Here is a 20,110-nt window from a genome sequence, read left to right on the forward strand (position 1 = left end):
TTTTTTATTCTCTCCCCCATCCCACTGGGTGGAAGGAGTAAGCAAGCAGCTGCATGGTGCCGGCTGCAGTTAAGCACGACAGCATCTCTTTTAACAGTATTAAGTGAGAGAAGCAGCAAGAATGCAAAGGAGACCTGAATGCAATACTCCCTGGTCCCAATGCCTCAGGAGAGGCACTTGGCATGTCCCAAACCAAAAAAAAGCCAATGTGCTTCACCATACTTATATCACAGCTACAATATTATTTCAAAAGCTAAAAAAGTACTACTCCAAAAATGAAGTGACAGAATTGAATACGGTCTACCTGTACTGCAAGACTCACAAAGGCATTTATAGTATTTACTTGGGCATCAAATTACACTTTGAAATCAGTGGGAACTTAGGCATCTAGGCATCTCTGTGGATCAGATTCACAGAGTTCAGTTTTCCAAGAAAAGCACATACAGCTTTCACAAGTAACCATAAGTTCAAAGATCTCTCTCTCACTATTAAGCAGCTTGCTCAGGATTAAAAGTTTATCAAAACCTGAGGAGAAAAAGGAAAAGACCAAAACCAGAACACCCCCCTAAAACACTACTCGATTTATTTTAAAGAAATGTGTGGCAATTTTACAAAAGCTCGAACTCCCATCATAAAAAACTCAAGTGCAATAGAAATAAGGATCAAATGCTGAATACAACAAACTTTTCATGAATGCGATAGCTAGTATTTTACACAATATAATCAAGAATTCAAGCTTACCTTGAATTCTTTCACCTTTTCCATGGTTATCAGGCGCCTTGATGTGTGGCTGGAAAGCATCTGCTCACAGTTGCTAATAAGTTTCAGGCATGGGTGGCGGGGAATGATCTCTTCTGTGTATCTGGAAGAAATAAACATTCATAGAGCTGTAAGCTCATGAATTGGAAGACTTGCGTCTGAAACTAAATTCATACAGATTCTTCACAAAATGGCTTACACTAGAAAGTTGCTATGCATTTTAATCTATTAAAGAAATTCAGGTATTGGTGCTCCAGAGTTTTTACATCATGTATTCCAATCATCTTGTGACATAAAACGTGTAGAATAAATTAAAACCTCACAGTAAAGACACACACCCACACACATTTCCTACATGTATTTACATGATGTTAATGTATGCACACAGGCCTGCCTGTATAATTTCAAGTAGAAAATTCCTCAGGCTATCAGAAATAATAACTTATCCAATCAGAGCTGTAATTTTAAAAATGTATTCCACAGTCAACATATATAAAGTTGCAGGAACAACAGACTTAACTCTGGCTCCCTAAAAGGAGACCATTGTGCTTCAATTCCAAAACGTATTAAACCAGCTCTCATTAGACAGTGACATTCCTGGACTTCAAAATTTGGTGTTACAAGTTTATCACATTGTAATTACTTTTTCTGAAGGGAAGAAACAAAAATCAATTATCTTTTAACATCAGATGGTAGCAACACTGGCTTGCAATTAAATCCTATCTACAGAAGCAAGCAGTTAGTGTTTTAAATGCCCCCATCTCATAAGCATACTACTTTCTATAGAAACAGCTTTCTCTAGATTGCTTTCAATCTCTCCAAATGCTGGAAGAGGAATTTAAGGATTTAAGGGCTTTGCGTGGGACTGCAGGAGCTAGAAGCATTGACCTAGCTAGTAAGTATGAGAACAGACATCCTTCCTATATACTGAAATATAGATCAGCTATTTAGTCTTAGTTTTTGTAATAAACTTTCCTGTAATAGTTACAACATAATACTGAAAATGGTATATGGTATTGTCAGTGATTATGATTTCATGTAAAATGCTTGCTCTCATGATGCCCCAATGCTTGGGGGTCAGTCAACAGAAGTCAGACATTAAAAAGCAGAACAACTTTCACACCTATCACTTGAAGTTAAAAGGTACAAAGGAGGAGCTTCACATTTTTCCTGTGAAGGAGTAGATTTTCTGAATGCACTTCACAAAATAAATGTATTGTTCTGGGAAAAAGAGAAGTCACATGTAACACAACTCAAAATAGAATCCATCCAGCTGCTGATGGAAATCTTGACATTTCTTAAAGATAATATGAGCTGTTAAACAAGTAAGACAATACCAAATACAGACTTGTAAATAGGAAAAAAAACAAACAGTACTGCCTCTTTGCATTGTTGCAAAACGTCCAGATCGCAAACAACCTTTCAGTTGCTTCTCACATGTGGAATCAAGCCACTACTTTTGCTAGGTGAAGTCAGAACATGCTTCTGACAAAGGAGAATCAAATTAATTCTCAGCTGTTTTTTCTATTACACAAGACTTTTGATGCATCTAGTACCACCAAACTGCCTCTTTCTCTTACAAAGGTAGGCACTCTGCCACATCTTAAAAGTCTCTCTTCATAACCATATAAAAGCCTGACTGCAAAGGAATTAAAAGAATTCAGACTCAACAATGATTTCAATGTCAGATTGAAAGAGTAAACTTTGGAGCAAGATGCTATCTTGCAGAGGGAGAGATCATTATCACTTTGTTAAAAAGCCTTGTCTGTTAGCATTAATGCATATATTTCTACATTCTTTCAGGTAAAACTCAGAACGTTATCAAGTAAGAAATATAGTAGCAGTGGTTTTAACAGACATCCATTTTAATCCTGTTTCGTTTTTGAGTTAAGATAATACACAAAGATCTCGAATAACATATGAACCTGATGGCAGGTGTTGCCAAGGGATATTTGATAACAAAACATATTAGTAGACAGCATCTTATCTTCCCCTCACATACCTGCTTTAATGTTTGTTCCTGTGTTCATCATTATAGCTGAAAATAAAGTGCCTACACTAATATTCTGTGCTGATATAGTGACTCCTGTATTTCAATTCATAGTAGTATGTACAAATTCACTTTTTAAGAGGCATCCCAACTAGAGCTTGAGACAGCCAACCTCCCCAAAACAGCAACTAAAGTAGAACCAGAATATGCAGTTAATAGTTACCTAAAGTTAAACACTTTATACTGCTGTACTGAGGAAGCATGCTCTTAGCAATGTTCAGTGAGCAGACAAAAAGCTCTGGTATCTTGACAAAAAGAATAAACTCAGTAATTCCAAAGACAGTTTATTGACATGGAAGCTAAGAATTCACAACCACACATGGTCTGTCAGGGTTAAGCATGTATAGACAGACATTTTGAACAATTAGCTATAATACTGTTAACAGCATTCATTGTTTTGTTTGTGAATAGTCTTAAAAGAAAAAAAGCCTAAGATACAAATTCTATCATTAAAAAACCCCACAAGCTGCTAAGTGCACTCTTCTGTTATGGAAGCATGTAACAGAAATGGCTCCCTCTGATTTCCAAATTTTCAAAACAGCATGTGATAATTGTATGTAGGACTGTCACAAGCCATTTCCATGGTGAAACCAGGGACAACAACCACTTTATGTATCAGTATAGTTTGACTATACATAGAAACATGTGACATTGTAGAAGCTACCTTCAGAGCAAATCTACATCTGGAAGACACTTAAGTTACTGTACATCAACTCCCCACTTTACTGTGAAACAGCTTTGGGAAAAACAAAAAAAACAAAACCAAAACAAAACCCTCAAAACCTTATCTAAGAGATGCTGAAGAAAGATATGCAAACAGACGTCTTTCCTTTTAAACCCAGTTCTAATCCCAGGCTGCACTACTGAGCAGACAGCATCCTGCAGTCTCTGCTGGCCTCTCTCGTCCTTACAAGGCTGCTCCCCTACGCTTCCTGCCTCTCACTGCCATCTCTTGGTCACTTGACTTTTGATTTCTCAGAAGAAAGCTAAATTAGTAGTGCCAAACCCCAATGAGCCAAGAATGTTCTCTTACAGGACCTTGTCGTGCACCTCTATCAACTACTGTGGTAGAAACACATACTAATAAGAGCCTTGCCAGTACTATCTTAGAAATCTATCTGCACCTTGAAAGTCTAATTTTCTAAGCTTAAACTTCAACCCATTGGACATGCATTTGCAAGGACATGTGAAGGCTTTTTCTTTTTGGTAATAGTCAGGAATTATCTCCACCCAAAAACCTTATTTCAAAATCTGCTTTCCGTCCTACGAAGTTTTGAAATATGAAGTCTGAGCATTACTCTTAAGTGCTAGTACTATGGAAGTTCCAGCTCTACTATGCCCCAAAAGAAAGCACAGTGAGAATGTAGCACCCATTCTGACATACTACATACCAGAAATCAAGAATACATACTCAGGCCTGTAAATCGGCAGCCAATAAACTAATCTTCCTCCCATCACCAGATATTCTGCCGCAAACTTCAACAGGTCAAAAAAGATGTCACTTAGATGATAACTGGATGAAACGAAGATGTGATTGTCTGTGCTAAACAAAAAATTTACAAGTGTAAACATAAAAGCACATTTAAAACCTGCATTTTTAGTTAAACAACCAACAAAAAAAAAGCCTAAACAAAAAAAAACCCAAACCACAAAATAGCACTACCTGAGATTTGCAAAACTACCTAGGACAATTCAGGAGTACAACTTCTACTATGAGGAATATGACTTCCCAAATTCCTCTACTGGCTCTTTAGACTATCATCGTTAGTACTTGTGGAAGTCAAAGAATCACAAGCATGTAGGGAATAGTTATTTTGCTCAGCATCTTTCTTAAGGGCAATTTAGAGTAAAGGGCAGAAGACAAGGAAGGCCAGACAGTGCAGAAGCCATGTGTTATCTCCGAAGAGAAAGGAGCAGTGGAAATCCAACAGAGAAGATTAAGGTAAAATAGAGGTATTCCTTTTCAGACTGATTTTGCAGCTTGCAGGGACTGAAGAGAACTTTCTGAGAATATGAAACACAAGGTAATGGTGGTTTACAGAGACGAGAAATAGGATCTGAAATCTGAATACATGCAAATGATAAGCAGGGAGAACAAAAAACAAGAGGATTTCAGGAAGTTGCATACTAGTTTTGCGAACAGAACCAAAAGGGCTTTTCTGCTTTAATTATTAGTACTATCATTTTTTTTAACTGCTGACAGCCAACCAAGAAATAATAAAGATTCTAAAACTATGACCGTGTTTCCATTAAGACATTTATATTCTACAACTGACAAGACAGTTTACCTACCTTCTTTCAGCTGACTTAACTGTTTCCTTTTGTGAACCCGTTCTGCGAGTAGCTTCTCTGATACCATATGGTGCTATACAAAGCAAATGCATAATGCAGAGATGAGAACCTCACCCTTTGTCAAAATAACATACAATTATATTATACACACACAACAGTACACAAACTGTGGCTTATACAAAGTTAAAAAAAAAGAAAAGCTTTTACAAAGTGAAAGTCAGTAAGGGTAATTTCTTCAAGATCTATTAAAAGTTTCTTGCTGCAAAAGGTTACTTTAAAACTGTTTCAAAGAAAGCCCTTCAGCTGAAGAGGCTTCTAGCAGCCAGACATTTGCTACACTACAAAGGACAATGCTTTTCTGTTTTGTTCATTAAAAGATACTCCTTACATTTCCAACATGTGACAAATGATCCCATCCTCTTTTGACAGACACAAACATCTCTCCTACAGCACTTAGCTAACCTTTCTCAAAATGAAATTGTATATATTGGAATTTCTTGCCAACACATTACACAAATAGTAATTCTCGCACAGACAGAGAAGAGCCAGAGATGGCTTTCTCTCATACATTTTTGCACATTTCTAATAGCATAACATACTTATTTCATGTTCAACACATTTCTTTTTGTGAGACTTGTTTCAGCATCATGGAAGCACGCATATAACCATTTTGTAAACAAAGTAGTTGTGACACATTTGCAAACTCAGTTCTAAGTCATATTAATATTCTATATTATCTTATTGCCAAACAGGCCAAATTAAAATTAGCAGGCAACCCACAAGGAAAAGTCACACTCTACTCCTAATTAATATGAATGTGTCATCCTAAGAGCCAGCACTAGAGATCAGAAATTGCTGTATCAAGGTCTTTTATTTAATCCCTTAGCCTCTACTCCCTCTCATGCATTACAAATGTGTTAAGTACATAGGTTTCTAAAAGATCAGAGGATCCTTTCAAACTGCTAGTGCTTCTAGTAGTTAAGGGTATCAGAAATACATTAAAATTTCTCTTTGGAAACACTCCAATAAGCACTTAACATAAGTCGCCAGAAGTTCATCAGAGCTGCATGGCAGATTCCAGTGTGTTGCAGATCAAGTCCTAACACCAACATGGACCATTCTGATAAGAAGTCTCTGTGCATCAATAAAGTTATGCCTTTACTGAATGAGACTTCTTTGAAGGATGATTTTCAGCCATATTGATTTCTACTGGCAAACATAGTATTCTCTCCATGGAAGAAAGTATTATCACCAGCTCCATTACATGTTTATAACTATCTTTAAATTATGCAGATCCGATTTCCACAATGCAGCTCTCAATGGTCATCTTTTGTAATATGGAAACTGCAGATCTGAGCACTCGTCAAGACATTAAATCAATGTACATAGGCATAGATATAGGCAATGATCTTTTAGGCATCGTTATTAGGCAACATGAACAAACTTACGATCTGTAATGATTGCATCAAACAGCATCCCTTTTCGCCATATTGGTCTTGAAGAGTCAGAAACTAGTGCATCAAGGTAATATTTCTCTAAACCATACTGTCGGAGATTAGCTCTGATATTTTCATCTGGTCCTCTCCATTTCTGGTTCTTTCTGCTTGCCTTGCCTGGGGCGGAGGGGGGACATGGAACAGAAAAAAAAAGCATACTCAACAGCAAACTATTTTATAAGAAAAGCTTTCATATACTCTTATCATTTAATTTAAAGGAAAAGAATTAAATATCACATACAAACCCAGAGTTTATCTCCTGCCTTATTTTGCTCACTGTCACAAGTATTTGCGATAAACTTCACAAGTAGCAAGGAATAATGAAAATACATGAGAAAAGTTCTGCTGCACCATCTACATAGGGGCATCACAGAACACATTTACAAAAATGTTGGTTTGTAAGATGTTTTCACTATCCATCAGTCATAATCCTGTCCAATAAGTCAGATTCAATTTCCACTGCAGTTTTTCAGAGAAGTAAGAATGGGATTAGACCTCCTGGGTTAGATTATGAGAAGCTTCCTACATCACAGGCTAAGAAAGCACACAGCTGTTGTAATTACTATTTGGAACTTTGTTTTAGTTTTCATTATTCCTTTTATTAAATATTTCCTGCTTAAAAAATAAGTGAATAGCTTAGCTAGGATACATGTAAATTTGTCAATAAAAATAAGCATGACCAAATAAATCCTGTGAAGATTAAGGTTGCTTTAAAATCCACTAAGTATCGTCTGCTACCATCAGTATTCTTAAATTCCAGAGTAAGATTTCAGTGGCTTAGAAATATTTAACATACCTAATCCATGGATTGTGTTGTAATCTATATCAGCACCACACACATACGCTCCAAAGTGAGCTGAGGAGATTAGAAGGCCACCTATAAAGGGAAGAAAAGGGGAAAAGTATAAACTGCTGTCATAAATGTTATCTGTGTTAGGATTTTTTTGCTCAGGAACTTCAGGAGTTTACACCAGTAGGACACTAGACCCAAAGCTAGACCCAAGGGGAAAAAAAAAAAAAAAAGAAATAAAAAAAGAGAATTAAAACTACCAACCAGTTAGAATCACTATGCAACTATAATCAGAAATAATAACACTAAGTTCCTTGTCTGTTATACCTGATCTTCCTTATCTTGCTATGCCTTATGTCACCCTTTATCTCTGGAGACTGTTCTTAGGAGTTCATTTAAGGTTTTCTGTATTTCAAGGCAATAAGATCCTTTAATCGTTACATGAACCAAAACTTTTAATTCTACTTTGCAAGGAGCAGGATTTCAAACTGTTGGCAAACAATCTGAAAAATCATCACCAAACAAATGGCAATTCTACCATGCCTGTTCTCAAAGTCAGTCTCCTTAACTGTGTCTAAAATCAAGCTTGTATAATGTGGCCATTCCCTGAGTAAGAAGCAATGGTCAAGAACCTTATAAATGTAAGTATCTTCAATGTGAGCAGCAATATCAAAAAAGTTTCCGTAATTGTTTTGCAGTGTGAAAGCTATATACAGATGCATTTTTTCTGTGAGTGTGCCACCTGTTTTGTCAGTACATTTATTAGCATACTCATCCTGCAATAAAACTAATTTTTAAATCACTACTATTGTGATCTGCTTTCCTAATTAAAAAAACCAACTACCAAAAACGCCTGTGTGATTTCCCCTTAAAACTGGACGATGGTTGAATAGCCCACAGAAAAGAGCAAATGACATTATCTCATTAACAGCTTCCAAATGGAAAAAAAAAAAAAGACAGACAGCAGAAGATTACTGTCCTGGTTTCAGCTGGGATAGAGTTAATTTTCTTTCTAGTAGCTGGTATAGTGTTATGTATTGGATACAGTATAAGAACAATGTTGATAACACACTGATGTTTTCAGTTAGTGTAAACACTGCTTAGCAACAAGTCAAGGATTTTTCAGCTTCTCATGCCCAGTCAGCGAGAAAGCTGGAGGGGCACAAGAAGTTGGCACAGGACACAGCCAGGGCACCTGACCCAAAGTGGCCAAAGGGGTATTCCACACCATGTGACATCATGCCCATGACCTCCCATATAAACTGGGGGGAGTTGGCCTGGGGGGCCAATGGCTGCTTGGGAACTAACTGGGCATCAGTCAGCAAGTGGTGAGCAATTGTACTGTGCATCACTTGTTTCATGTATTCCAGTTCTTTTATTATTATTATTGTCATTTTATTATTATTATCATTATTATTTTCTTCCTTTCTGTCCTATTAAACTGTTCTTATCTCAACCCATGAGTTTAACTCTCCCTCCCCCAATTCTTGCCCCCATCCCACTGGTCAGGGCCAGGGATGGGGAAGTAAGCGAGCACAGCTGTGTGGTGCTTAGTTGCTGGCTGGGGTTAAACCATGACAATTACCAGAGCTGTGTTGTCGAGTCATTAATAAGGAGGTACATAGCTAACAAAATGGTTTAAAACGGAACAGTGACTGAGAACAAGGTTGTGAACCCCACACAACTGATGTTAACTGCTTATGGATACAAACGGTCCTGCTAAAATAAAGGGGCAGATTGCTCCAGGACGAAGAGCTCACCAGCACAGGGAACAACATGCAAGCTAGCTGTGCCGGTGACACCAGTTCTCCCACTCACCAGCAGCATGAAGAGAAGCATCTCAGGCGGCTGCATTGCCCCACGCCACCCACTCAGCACCAACAAATCCCTAACACGCACTGTGTGCGCAGGCTAAAGATCCCATCTCAGGGCACTAGAAAACGCCTACACCATATGCTAATGAACTCTACCAAAACTGAAGCTGAGGGAGAAAGAGAAAAAAAAAAAAATTCCTCTGCTTTTTCTTGTGAAATGGATCAGGGAAAAGCAAGGTTACTCACCCCAGAGGAGTCACCCATTTCCCTTCTCGGCTGCAATCCCTCAGAACAGATGGGCAGTACCTCCAGAGGGTCAAGACAAATTTAGCTAGCCCTGACCCCAAGTATGGCATACCACCCAGTCCTATAAAAAAAGTAAGAAGAAAGTACTTTGCCCATCTAAGAATGTTTTTAATCACAGGGAAAAAGAAGTTAGGAAAACATGAACTTACAGCTTTTAATAAATCTCAGCTGGTACTAGTTCAATTGTGTTCAAACAGAAGGCGCATGAATACCTAAATACTCTCATACAGCCAGCCCTTTGACCTACTGTATCAAACAGATGTATACAAAGGGTGGATCACAGAATCATTGTGTCCCCTGATGACTATTAGCAGAATGATGATGGCACCGAACATCCTGCCTTTCTACCATACACTATTGCCCCCACCTCTTCAGCACAGAGAAGGGTCTGGTCATAGCACTATCCTCCAGGATGTCAAAGAAAAAATTCCTGTCATTTGCAATTATGCAGTATCATAAATTGGCAAAGGGAAAGTAGGGACAAGTATCTTGCAAAGGTACAAACAAGCAGCTTACTGAGATAGCTTGAACAGATTGTCTAGGAGGAAGTACAAAGTATTCAGGTAAAAGACTTGATTTATTCTTCCAGAAACCTGCAGGCCTCCTTCTGCCCAACACCGAGGAAAGAATATCTAAACAGTTTATGGAAGTTATGTTTTAGAACTCAAAAACAATCCTAGCCATTCCAATTCTGCTTTACAAAAAAGGGGAATCAAGTCTCTTAAACCAGACTGGTCAAAAGCACTTTTTATTCCAAGGACAAATTGCAACTGTCCACTCTTACACTAACATGGAAGACTTGTGATTTGGCTCATCCAGCAAAACCAGTTTGTCTCCAACAAGCAAGCACCATTTTGCAAGGCCATTCTGATTTGATACTATTTACCTTTTCAGCATAAAAACCAGGAAGAAATCAAGCCAGGTATTAATTAAAGTTGCACCAATAAAGAAATCTGAACTGCAGTTTCTTCAAAATACTCCTTTCCAAACCCATCAGCTCAGACTCACTGCATCACTCTCAATTCTGAGCTACCTCCCAAAATTCCAGGGGCAGGGCACTGTTGCACTGACAGTCTTGAAAATCCTCTAAAGGACCTCAAGAGACAATTGAAATTCCTGGGGTTTACTCACCAAAAGGAGGTGCAAAAGCCACTGTTTTGTTGTTTAGTCATAAGTACACTTTACTGACAAATGGCGTGCCACCCAGTATCTCCAGTGTCCCTACATACCTTTAATCTCAAGCCTATATATTACAGATGTCTAGTGCAATAAAACCACAAAAATTGCAATTCAAATCATTAGGCGATTTGGGGAGAATTTTGTATATATTGCCTTTTGAACTGAAATACAACTTAACATTTATCTTCAATTTCTACAGCTTCACCACTTCTGTGTGATTTTTCTTTCTCTAGCTTTACACTTCCTTTTTTTTTTTAATTTGATTTTCACTCCCAAGAGAATGCATGCTCTCAGAGAATTTTTTGTGATTTAGGTTTAGCATATTTTTGTAAAAAGACACAAAACCACAGACAGCAAAATAAAACAAACTGCTTCGAGATGAAGTAGAGGAATTTCCTCAGCGTTTCAAAGGGTACTACCTATGTGCAAGGAACAAAAGGAGGAGGAGGAGGAGGAGGAAATTTCATAAGACATTATTATGCACACAAAAATATTCAGGTTTTATATGAAGAAAAATTTAAGACAAAAACATCTAGTTCACCAAAGCCCTGTGTTTCCGAAAATATTATATCCCTGATCTGTTTTCCATGGTACAGAGAAGCCAAATGCTAATAAGAATTTGTCCTACTAGTGACCCTGTAGTGTTGTCTCCTCTTTCCCTAACTTCTCTGCAGTGATTTCTGCAGTTAAATCTCTTCATCCTCCCATTAATATATTTTTGTATGCATCTTACACACAGTCTTCTTGATCAAAGTTTAGCAAAATACAGGTCCGAAACACAGCCTTTGCTATGCTTTTGAAGAAACTACTATAGGTAGCTTAACACAATATACTCTTGTACAATTAAATGCCACAACCTGACACAACAGATCTTCTATTTCACCTGCAAAACGTCCGAGTTTCCCTTAGGTAAAAAGGGCTTCTATGCCACACACAGTAATATGTGGAATAAAAGCTCCCCCTCCTGGCTTAACTAAGAAAAGTTCAGCTGGGGGCAAATACATGGTGTGAATAATATTATCCTGAAGATGAGACGTGATGGTACAAGAAACTGATCGCTATTGAATGCTATGGCCAAACTATTGCTATATTGTGTTATATGCCCAGAAGTGCCCTCAGCACTCCTCTAAATAGCCACCTCCAAAAATGCTGCTCCTTGTAACATTCTGAAAGTGGCTGCAGGGAGTGCTCTATCCAAATTTCAGTTGTTAGTCACTTTGGATCTTAAGCAGTCCATCATATGCATGAACTGGCATTTAAGCCATGTTACATAAAATAATACAGTGAAGATAGATTTGTCAGAAGCATTTACATCTTCTGAAGTTGATCTCCCTCCCCCAAAATCCCTTTCAAATTAACAAAATATTCATTTTATAATCACCATTTTGCTTTTGGCACCACCTCAAGTATCAGTCAAGCACCAGAAGCCGCTGCACCAGGTAAAAGTATGTTAACTGCTCGCACCACAATCTCCCACTTTTTCCCGCCAACAGAAAAAAAAAGTGTATATACCTGTTCCAACAAATGGATCATACACTACATCATTGGGTTTTACTCTCCCATGGTTTGCCATAATGAAAGACAGGCAGGCATCCATGCTCGTATTTCCAATGAAGTGTCTCTTTTTTACACTATAGGACTCGATAAGTTCTCTTTGGCCATCTGCAATCTGTTGAAACATTTAAAATCACTGTCAGGTCTTAGATACAAGATATAAGCAGACAGGCTAACAGACTTGCTTAAGTGGCACCATCCAACAAACAGGTAACTCTTCATTTCATAACACATCACCTTGCTTTCTGCCATCTGAAAATATGACAGACTTCTTTCCAGGCAACAGATATCTTGGTTCAACACCTACATAAATTCTTCAAGACAGAGGTCAAAAATATACAAACAATTTAAAGGGAAAATTCTTCTGAAGAAATAAAAATCAGTGCAACTTTACTATTATTCTAGGTATCAGAAAAACAATTCCTGGCAATTCAGAGTTAAAAGAATTTCAAAATTATGAGGAGTAGAAATGCATGTTAACACATGCGTGCACATACACACACACATGCTTAAGGTAATGCAGAATTTCCATCTTCACTGGCATTTCTGTCACACTCAAAATCTAAATTTAGGATAGTGTTGACAGCTCGGAATTTACTGGAAAAACAAAGACCACATGCTAACATTTTTATATCAGACTTCCAAAATATGTTGAAGAGGACCAAAGCAATCTGGAAGAACACATGTTCAAAAGCTCTTCCAACACTATCCCCCAGCTCCAGCCAACATCAGTCTTACTGGGTAAACAAAATACACTTGCCTAATTTTTTCAGGTTGGTTTACTTGTTTTTAAACACTTCAGGAATCCAGCACAGATGGGACAACAGCTGCAATGTTTTGCAGTATTGCCACATCCTAGGGTGCTTTCACATTAATCACAGGCATGGAGAATATTTACAGGTGCGAACAGATCACTTGGATCTCTAATTTCTCTGTATTCAAGCCCCTGACCATAGCTGTATAATGTCAGCAGTGGTTCTCCCTCCTTCCAGCTGCCCTTGACCCAGGACATTGCAAGCACATATTCCCATCAGTGGCTGGTGTCATTCTGGAAGATGTCCTTCGGGAAGCCACTTTTTTTCCTCACAAAAAATAAAAGACCAGATCAGATTTCCTCAGGATATCCTAATAATGCAGCAGGTTTGGAGTGCATACACCAACAGGCAAGGAAGCCTGGAGTAAAGACCTCAGACGACAAGCTCCAAACAGTTTTTGGACGTGGTTCCTACTGTACAGCACTGCACTGTCAGTGTCCCTCCGGGTGAACCTCTACCTGTGGGCTGGACTCGCTGATGTCCAAATCCCCAGGGATCAATCAGCCCGTGCCTTTCCACGGAGGTGCCTGTCAGGACCACCCGAAGCACTTACAGAATGCTCCAGCCAGGCTGATGCAACTCAGGGGGGCCGCAAGGCATCTACGGTTCCTGTAAATCTGTCTTTGTGTTTGAAAAAAGCTGCTCCATCTGGGCCAACAATAATATAATACACCAGCATAGCTGTGCAGTCTCGCTGCTGTGTTGAGTTCCCTCAGTGGAGGACAAGATAAGGTGTGGTCCCAGATACAACTTCAATATTTTCCACCTCTAAAATGCCCAATTAACCTGCTTTTTCCTAGTCACAATAAGAGCTTTCAAGACTTGCCTAAGTGTATTATGCAGGGACAGATTCAGCCATAATTATATTGCCTGCTTCCATTAAGGCTCAACACAATTTTTTCCATTCAAATTGAAGAACACTTTCCTGAAAATACAAGCTCGTAAGAACTGAAGCAAGTGTACTCACGCACCCATCTACCAAAATACAGGTGAAAGGGCTCTTCTGGAACATTATTAGGATCCATTCCATAATCTTCCAAAATCCAGAAGATGTGTTCTGGATTCTTTAAATTTACTTTTCCTTTGAATGGCAGAAATTCAAGGGCCTATACAATAAAGAAAAACAGAGTAAAAGATAACAGGGTCAAATTATTGAAATACACAGCCCACACAAAAAAAAACAACAAAAAACAAACCACAATTCCACTTGTGGGAAATGATAGGTTAGTACTAAAAGTACATTCGCAATTTTCTCTGGATTTTTGAAATGCCTTTCTTGTGAATAAAGATAGCTCAAATGATTAAGGATTAGAAATCAGGGATAACTTTTTTATTAACTGAACAGAACCCAACTTTAGAGGAAATGAACTGTGCATATTAATTATGCAATTTTCAAGTTACAAAAACAACACGATGATGAACAATGAGATTTAAAATCTCAGTGGTGTGCAGCTACACCGATTTACATACTCAGCATTATTTCATGCACACAAAAACTAAACAAACAGGAAAGTACAGGAAACCTGTACTATTAATACAGGTAATTTCCGTCTCTGTAAATGAAGTAAATAGGATAAATAGCTGCTAGAAATAGAATGTGGATGAGCAAAAATTAACAGTAATTTAGAAAAATTTCCTAAGTAAAAATACTGATACATTTAGGAGGAGAGCACAGGTGCAGACAAGAGCATAAGGACAGAACAGGAAATCAGCACACAATCCACAGCTTGCAGCTGAAGTCACTGGACTGGCTTGTTCCGCATTCTACAGCAATAAATGCCTACTACAGAGATCAAGCAACAGATTTTCTAAAAGTCTAGCACCTAACTCCAGCCATTTGAATCTTACAGTTTTGGGCATTAAGCTTCAGCTTCCCCAGCACACTGGGCTGAAGTCAGCAGTGATATTTGTTTGTCTTTGTATATGCCTTACTTGGTCTATTTAGAAAAAAAAAAAAAAATACAAAGTCATGAATTTTGAGGAGCATGTTAATTTAGACACAAAGATCTCACTTAGAGCTGAGAAGGCATAAGCTGTAAACTGTTTTAAGATCTTCAGAAACCCAAACTTAAATACACTCTAGACAGCACTGATAGCATGGCATAAGAACAATGTGAATAGATTAAATGTCAAAGTTTTCTTAAAGATCTACTTACATCTATCTTTTTAACTTTCTGTGCTTGGGTCAGTGTTTTATTAAATGTATGAATGTGTACTTTGTAAGTAGAGTCTGACTGTAGATATGGAAGCTGAAAAAAAGGCAAAGACACTTTCATTAGTACAGCTGCAGTACTATTCAGCGTGATTAAGGAACCATATTATCCAGATACTTTATATGCATACCATCTTGTCCATTGGATAGTTCTTCAGACATGCATAGAGCTCCCCTGCAGATCTTCCATGACCCCACAGTTCAAATATAGACCTGAAATTACAAAGTCTTTTTAGAGTGCAGTCATACAGTGGAGGCGGCGGGGGGGGGAAAGCCCTGCAGATACTTACTCCTTTTAACCTTCTTCGCCAAAGGATTTAGGCTTTGCTTTATGGAGTACTGAAGTGCATTATTTAACTCTTGGCACATGCTTAAGTTTTGTTCTTAACAGGGACACACTTATTTTTAATCCTAAACTGGAATTCGATTAAGCTTTTACGTTTGGTAACGTATACTAAAAGGTAAATTTCCATCTTAAGTACCCTTAGATATCACCAAACCTTTTTCTGGTACACAGTGATACTAGTGAACGAGCCAAAATTCATCTGTACCTATCGATTCGGTGGGGTAAGCAAAGGCTGAAAAAGGTCAAGAACAGACTTTCAAAGTGTTACACTACCCTGGAGTAAAACAAATTGTGAAACTGTAACATCCTATGTATAATGACATCATCACAGGTTCTATCCCATTTTAAGACATGCTTATGATGTCTCATATTTTCAGATGTTTAAACACTATGCTGTCTCACACTTTTTTTGTTTCGTTTCCGTATTGCTGGCTTTAAGAAAAGCACTGCCTTGGAAGATGAGATAACTGATGCTACTGTAACGAAGGCACAACATCCCATCATAGACTTTTCCCCCAACATTAAAATATCCAAACTGAGTGGACTTTCCGTATCAAAGGAAAAAAAATCTTTTTTAGTACAGGAGTCCTAGGGCACTGCATGTATTGTTGGACACTCTTATGTGCATTTGCAACACATCGTAAACACAGCCTTTAAGGATTACCAGTGCCATGTAGTACCTTTTCAAAGATGACTCCTGAAAGCAAATCTTCAAAACATTCAAAGGTTGAGCTCACTCAAGCAAAAATAAGCGAGAACTACATTTTACTAAGTGACAATACCAGATACCAAGACCCAGTGGTAAGCCATTTTCTTCAAGTATTCCTTTCCTGAATAAATTATTTAAGGCTATATTTCTAACCTGCCTCTACCCTGAAAAAAAGTACATTTTTCACAGTGTCTAATTTTTCCTGAAGCATCTGTCTCTATCTACTGTGAGAATTTAAACTATATTTCTAGATGGAGCAATGGACATGTTGACAGCATAGGCTGTACTAGAGAGAACTGAATATTCATCTTTGAATTTTATTCAACTGTTGGGAGAAGAAGCTCTTACAACACCTTCAGGCCCACTTCTTACTTTTACACTTACATATGTATTGGAAAAAAACCCTGCAAAATGCTGGGGAGATCTTATTTAGATAAATGTATGCTTCAGAGCTTTTAATATTAATTAGCATTGCAATGGAGATGCTCCAGCAATCTTACACTAAAACTAACATATCTCCCCACAACCAGTAGTAGACCAGGAAAAAAGCAGGGGGCCAGTTATGCTTTCTACATAAAATAAGCATACATTAGTTGAAAGAGCATGGCGAATGGAATATCCGCAAGCTGTTTTGTCATGTTGTACTCCCTTAGTTGCCTACAGCTGCTTTTTGAAGTGCAGTACAGTTTATCCCCATTAGAAACATACTATCCTAAGGATAATTTTGTATACATGGGGTTTCTTTAGGGAAGAGTGTACAACCCAAGTCACTGTAGGTAAAACTGAATACATGACACAAGAAGCACTCAACAGGGGCCATGCAATGCTCTGCAGAGGTGCCCAAACTAACCCTGAACAGGACAGCACAGACATCCCAGATTTAGTATGATCAGAGAGCCATACCACAGCTGGGCTGCTTCTCATCCTGAACTGTGCCTCCAAGGTATCTCTCAAGCCTCACTGGAAAGCACGTTATTCAGACACCTCTAGAAAGGACGAAAAGGCACTGGAACAATCACTCTCTGGCATATTCCTGTGCTCTTGAACTTTCTAGAAGAACATCTGCTGCAGCAGTCTGGGCTGAGGGCTCAGATACCAGCGCTAGGAGGGTGACACAAGGAATCACTACCTTTCCCGTCCAAACTTGATTTTCAGTTTTTATGTATCACTGTTTTTATCTTTTAATTCCATACACATTTTAAAACAAGCAACTAACTAAACATTATTCAAGGAGACTAAAACATCAGTGACGCTACAAGACAAGTACTGGCTCTGCACTGAAGAACACTGTCTCAAGACCCTGTGCTGATCGTACACTAAGTAAAGAGGACAGGCATGCTACCATAATCAGTCCTACAGGCTCCAGTAACACCTCCTCAATTCTAGAGGTAATCAGAGACTACTTATTTTAAGACTCCATACAAAATTTATATTTGCCACAATATAGCAGAACAAATTTCCACCACCTAAGTTATCATTTACAAGATTTTTCACCTCTTACTTTGCACATACTGTCCGTTTCATTAGTCCCCTCGCCATCTCTTCTGAAGGAATACTGAGAATCCAAAATGGAGACTGAAATAAAGAGAAGATAAGTGATGCAAATACCTAGCTGGAAGATGTCACATGAATTACAGAACTACACAATTCTGTTCTATAAAAACTGAACATGCACGCTGAAGATTAAAAAAAAAATGAATAAAACTGTACAGAGAACATGAGGATAAAACATTTAATTTGAGGTAAAACTGTATATTCAGCTTGAATGTCTGAGAAATTTTATTAGGTATTTCATTTTCTCCCCTTATCTTTGACTTGGTAAAATCTTATTATTTGTTTATGCTTCTCTAGATTATTCATCCTCTTATGACCCAAAATACCTCATTACACATGAGTAGAACTAAAACCCAGTAACGTTCTCTGACTAAGCATTGAGACCAGAATCATACAGCTTCCTAGCTTCATTCTTCCAGACACGCTGTCTCATTGATTTAGAGGCAAACATCAAATTCAAACTGCTGCAGCATGTTTTCATGGTTCAGCTATTCTGAAAAGCAAGGAGAGCCTCCCAGCAGATGGCATTGTTTCTTTTCACACTGTTAAACGGAGGCATCCTGAGGCGCGTTTTGTGCATCTCTTACTCAGTTCCGAGTCTTTACTGAAATTGAGAACTGCTCGTTTTTAGAAGATTCCTTATTTTCCTAAGAAACTTCAAAATTTATTCAGCTATCCACATTTAATAAAAATACTACAAAGAACATACTTGTACACCATACACGCACTTGAGTAAAGTATTTGGTCCTCACTTACATTTACACGAATTTCCTGCTCGCTGCTGAATTGTCCACCGTAAAGCGAGAGCAAAGATGTTATTTCCTAAAGTGAAAATATAAAGGTCAGGCTTTAGGAGCATTAACTAATGTTTTAAAGCAAATAGTAAAAAGCAACGTGCAAAAGAAAGCCTTAATGAAAACAAGGAAAATAAATGATGCAATACACATTAAGTATTTTAAAACATGTGTAATGATGACCTACCAATTCTGACAAAAACCCTCTGCATTTCAGCACTGTTTTAAACAATATTACCCTGGATGTTGTATTACTAGCTCTTCAAGGTGGTGCCTAGGAGAGCACTTAGGGTATCGAAATTTGTTACAGGGTATAGTAACTCTGTAAGTCATCATGGGAAAAAAAACAAACAATCACAAGTTAAATTTACAAACAAGAGGGTTTGTTATAAACAGAAACTGAGCATATGCTAAAGCAGACATTCAGCAAGGACCCATAAAAACCACCAGGGACTCATAAAAAATACCAGGCAGCTTCAGGTACGTTACCATTTATTTTTGTTTTAATGATTTCCATGAATAGCACTTGATAAGGCAAAACCACTTTAGCGACAGGGAACGAACTCCGCGCCCCAAGTTTTGCAAACCAGCTGGCACAAACGTGTCAACGACAAGGAGGCTGCAGGATTTGAGCCAGGCCTGGCTGTCTCCGAAACCCAAAACGCTGCCGTCCCACCGCAGAAGCGGGTCCGCTCTCTCTGACCCTGAGTTGGCCAGATTGTTGGCAAACCCTTCTGGCGCAACGCTCAAACCCTTCTGGCCGCACAGGAGCGAACGCTCGGAACCGAAAGCCGAAAGCGAGCCGTCCTCAGGGCCAGCGGTGCGACGTGGAGGAGGGCGGCTGGTGACGAGGACGCCCGCCGAGGCCTTGGAGACCTTCTCCCTTGGATCCCGGCAGGCCCCAGGGCTTCAGAGAAGCCCCGTCCTCGCTGCTGCCCAAGTCTTCCCCTGGAAAATGAGGCTCTCCGCACCCTCCCGCCTCACGCCGCCCCACAAAGGCGTGCGACGGAGCGGGCCTCGCCTGTCCTCGGGGCAGCACCCGCTTACCTACCCGCACCACGCCGGCGGGAACACCTGCATGCTTCAAACGAACTAAAAAAGCCACCAAACCAAGACCTTTAAAAACGTGTTTGCAAACCCCCCCCTTTTTTTTTTTTTTTCCAGCCAGTTTCCATTTCCCCTCTGGAGCCCCCAGCTACTTTTCGCTGGCGACCTCTCCTAGCCCCAAAGGCTCTTGAAAGCGGCCGGGAAAGCGCTGCCTTAACGCCAGAGGCTCTCCATGGAGGCTGGGGGCAGGAGGAGGATGAGGAGGAGGAGGGAGGACGAGGAGGACGAAGCCTACGCCCGCGGCAAGGCCGAGGGGAGAAGGGGCGGCCCCGCGCTAGCCCGCCCGGACCTCCGCCTCAGCGGGCGGGCGGCCGGCAGCAGGCCCCGGCCCCG

The 20,110-nt window shown here is 39.2% G+C and overlaps 1 protein-coding gene across 2 annotated transcripts in view; it reads right to left on the bottom strand.

The window, feature by feature from the left end:
* The window catches only part of TRMT11 (tRNA methyltransferase 11 homolog (S. cerevisiae)), a 28,210-nt gene that overhangs the window by 7,963 nt on the left and 137 nt on the right, over positions 1-20,110 (bottom strand). Inside the window, exons 2-12 of one of the 2 annotated variants that reach the window (XR_774044.1) lie at positions 18,633-18,697; positions 17,824-17,897; positions 15,399-15,480; positions 15,212-15,304; positions 14,027-14,161; positions 12,199-12,355; positions 7,394-7,474; positions 6,550-6,714; positions 5,102-5,174; positions 4,201-4,352; positions 742-862 (exon numbers count right to left, since the gene is read on the bottom strand). Coding sequence is in view for 1 of the 2 variants with exons in the window: in XM_010562505.1 (XP_010560807.1) it covers positions 742-862; positions 4,221-4,352; positions 5,102-5,174; positions 6,550-6,714; positions 7,394-7,474; positions 12,199-12,355; positions 14,027-14,161; positions 15,212-15,304; positions 15,399-15,480; positions 17,824-17,897; positions 18,633-18,697 (1,178 nt within the window). In the remaining variant the exon portion in view is untranslated. The remainder of the gene's footprint in view (positions 1-741; positions 863-4,200; positions 4,353-5,101; positions 5,175-6,549; positions 6,715-7,393; positions 7,475-12,198; positions 12,356-14,026; positions 14,162-15,211; positions 15,305-15,398; positions 15,481-17,823; positions 17,898-18,632; positions 18,698-20,110) is intronic. The other variant, XM_010562505.1, reaches the window with a different exon arrangement.

The sequence above is a fragment of the Haliaeetus leucocephalus genome, unplaced genomic scaffold, assembly GCF_000737465.1.
Source record: "Haliaeetus leucocephalus isolate CR32 unplaced genomic scaffold, Haliaeetus_leucocephalus-4.0 Scaffold160, whole genome shotgun sequence".
NCBI lineage: Eukaryota > Metazoa > Chordata > Aves > Accipitriformes > Accipitridae > Haliaeetus > Haliaeetus leucocephalus.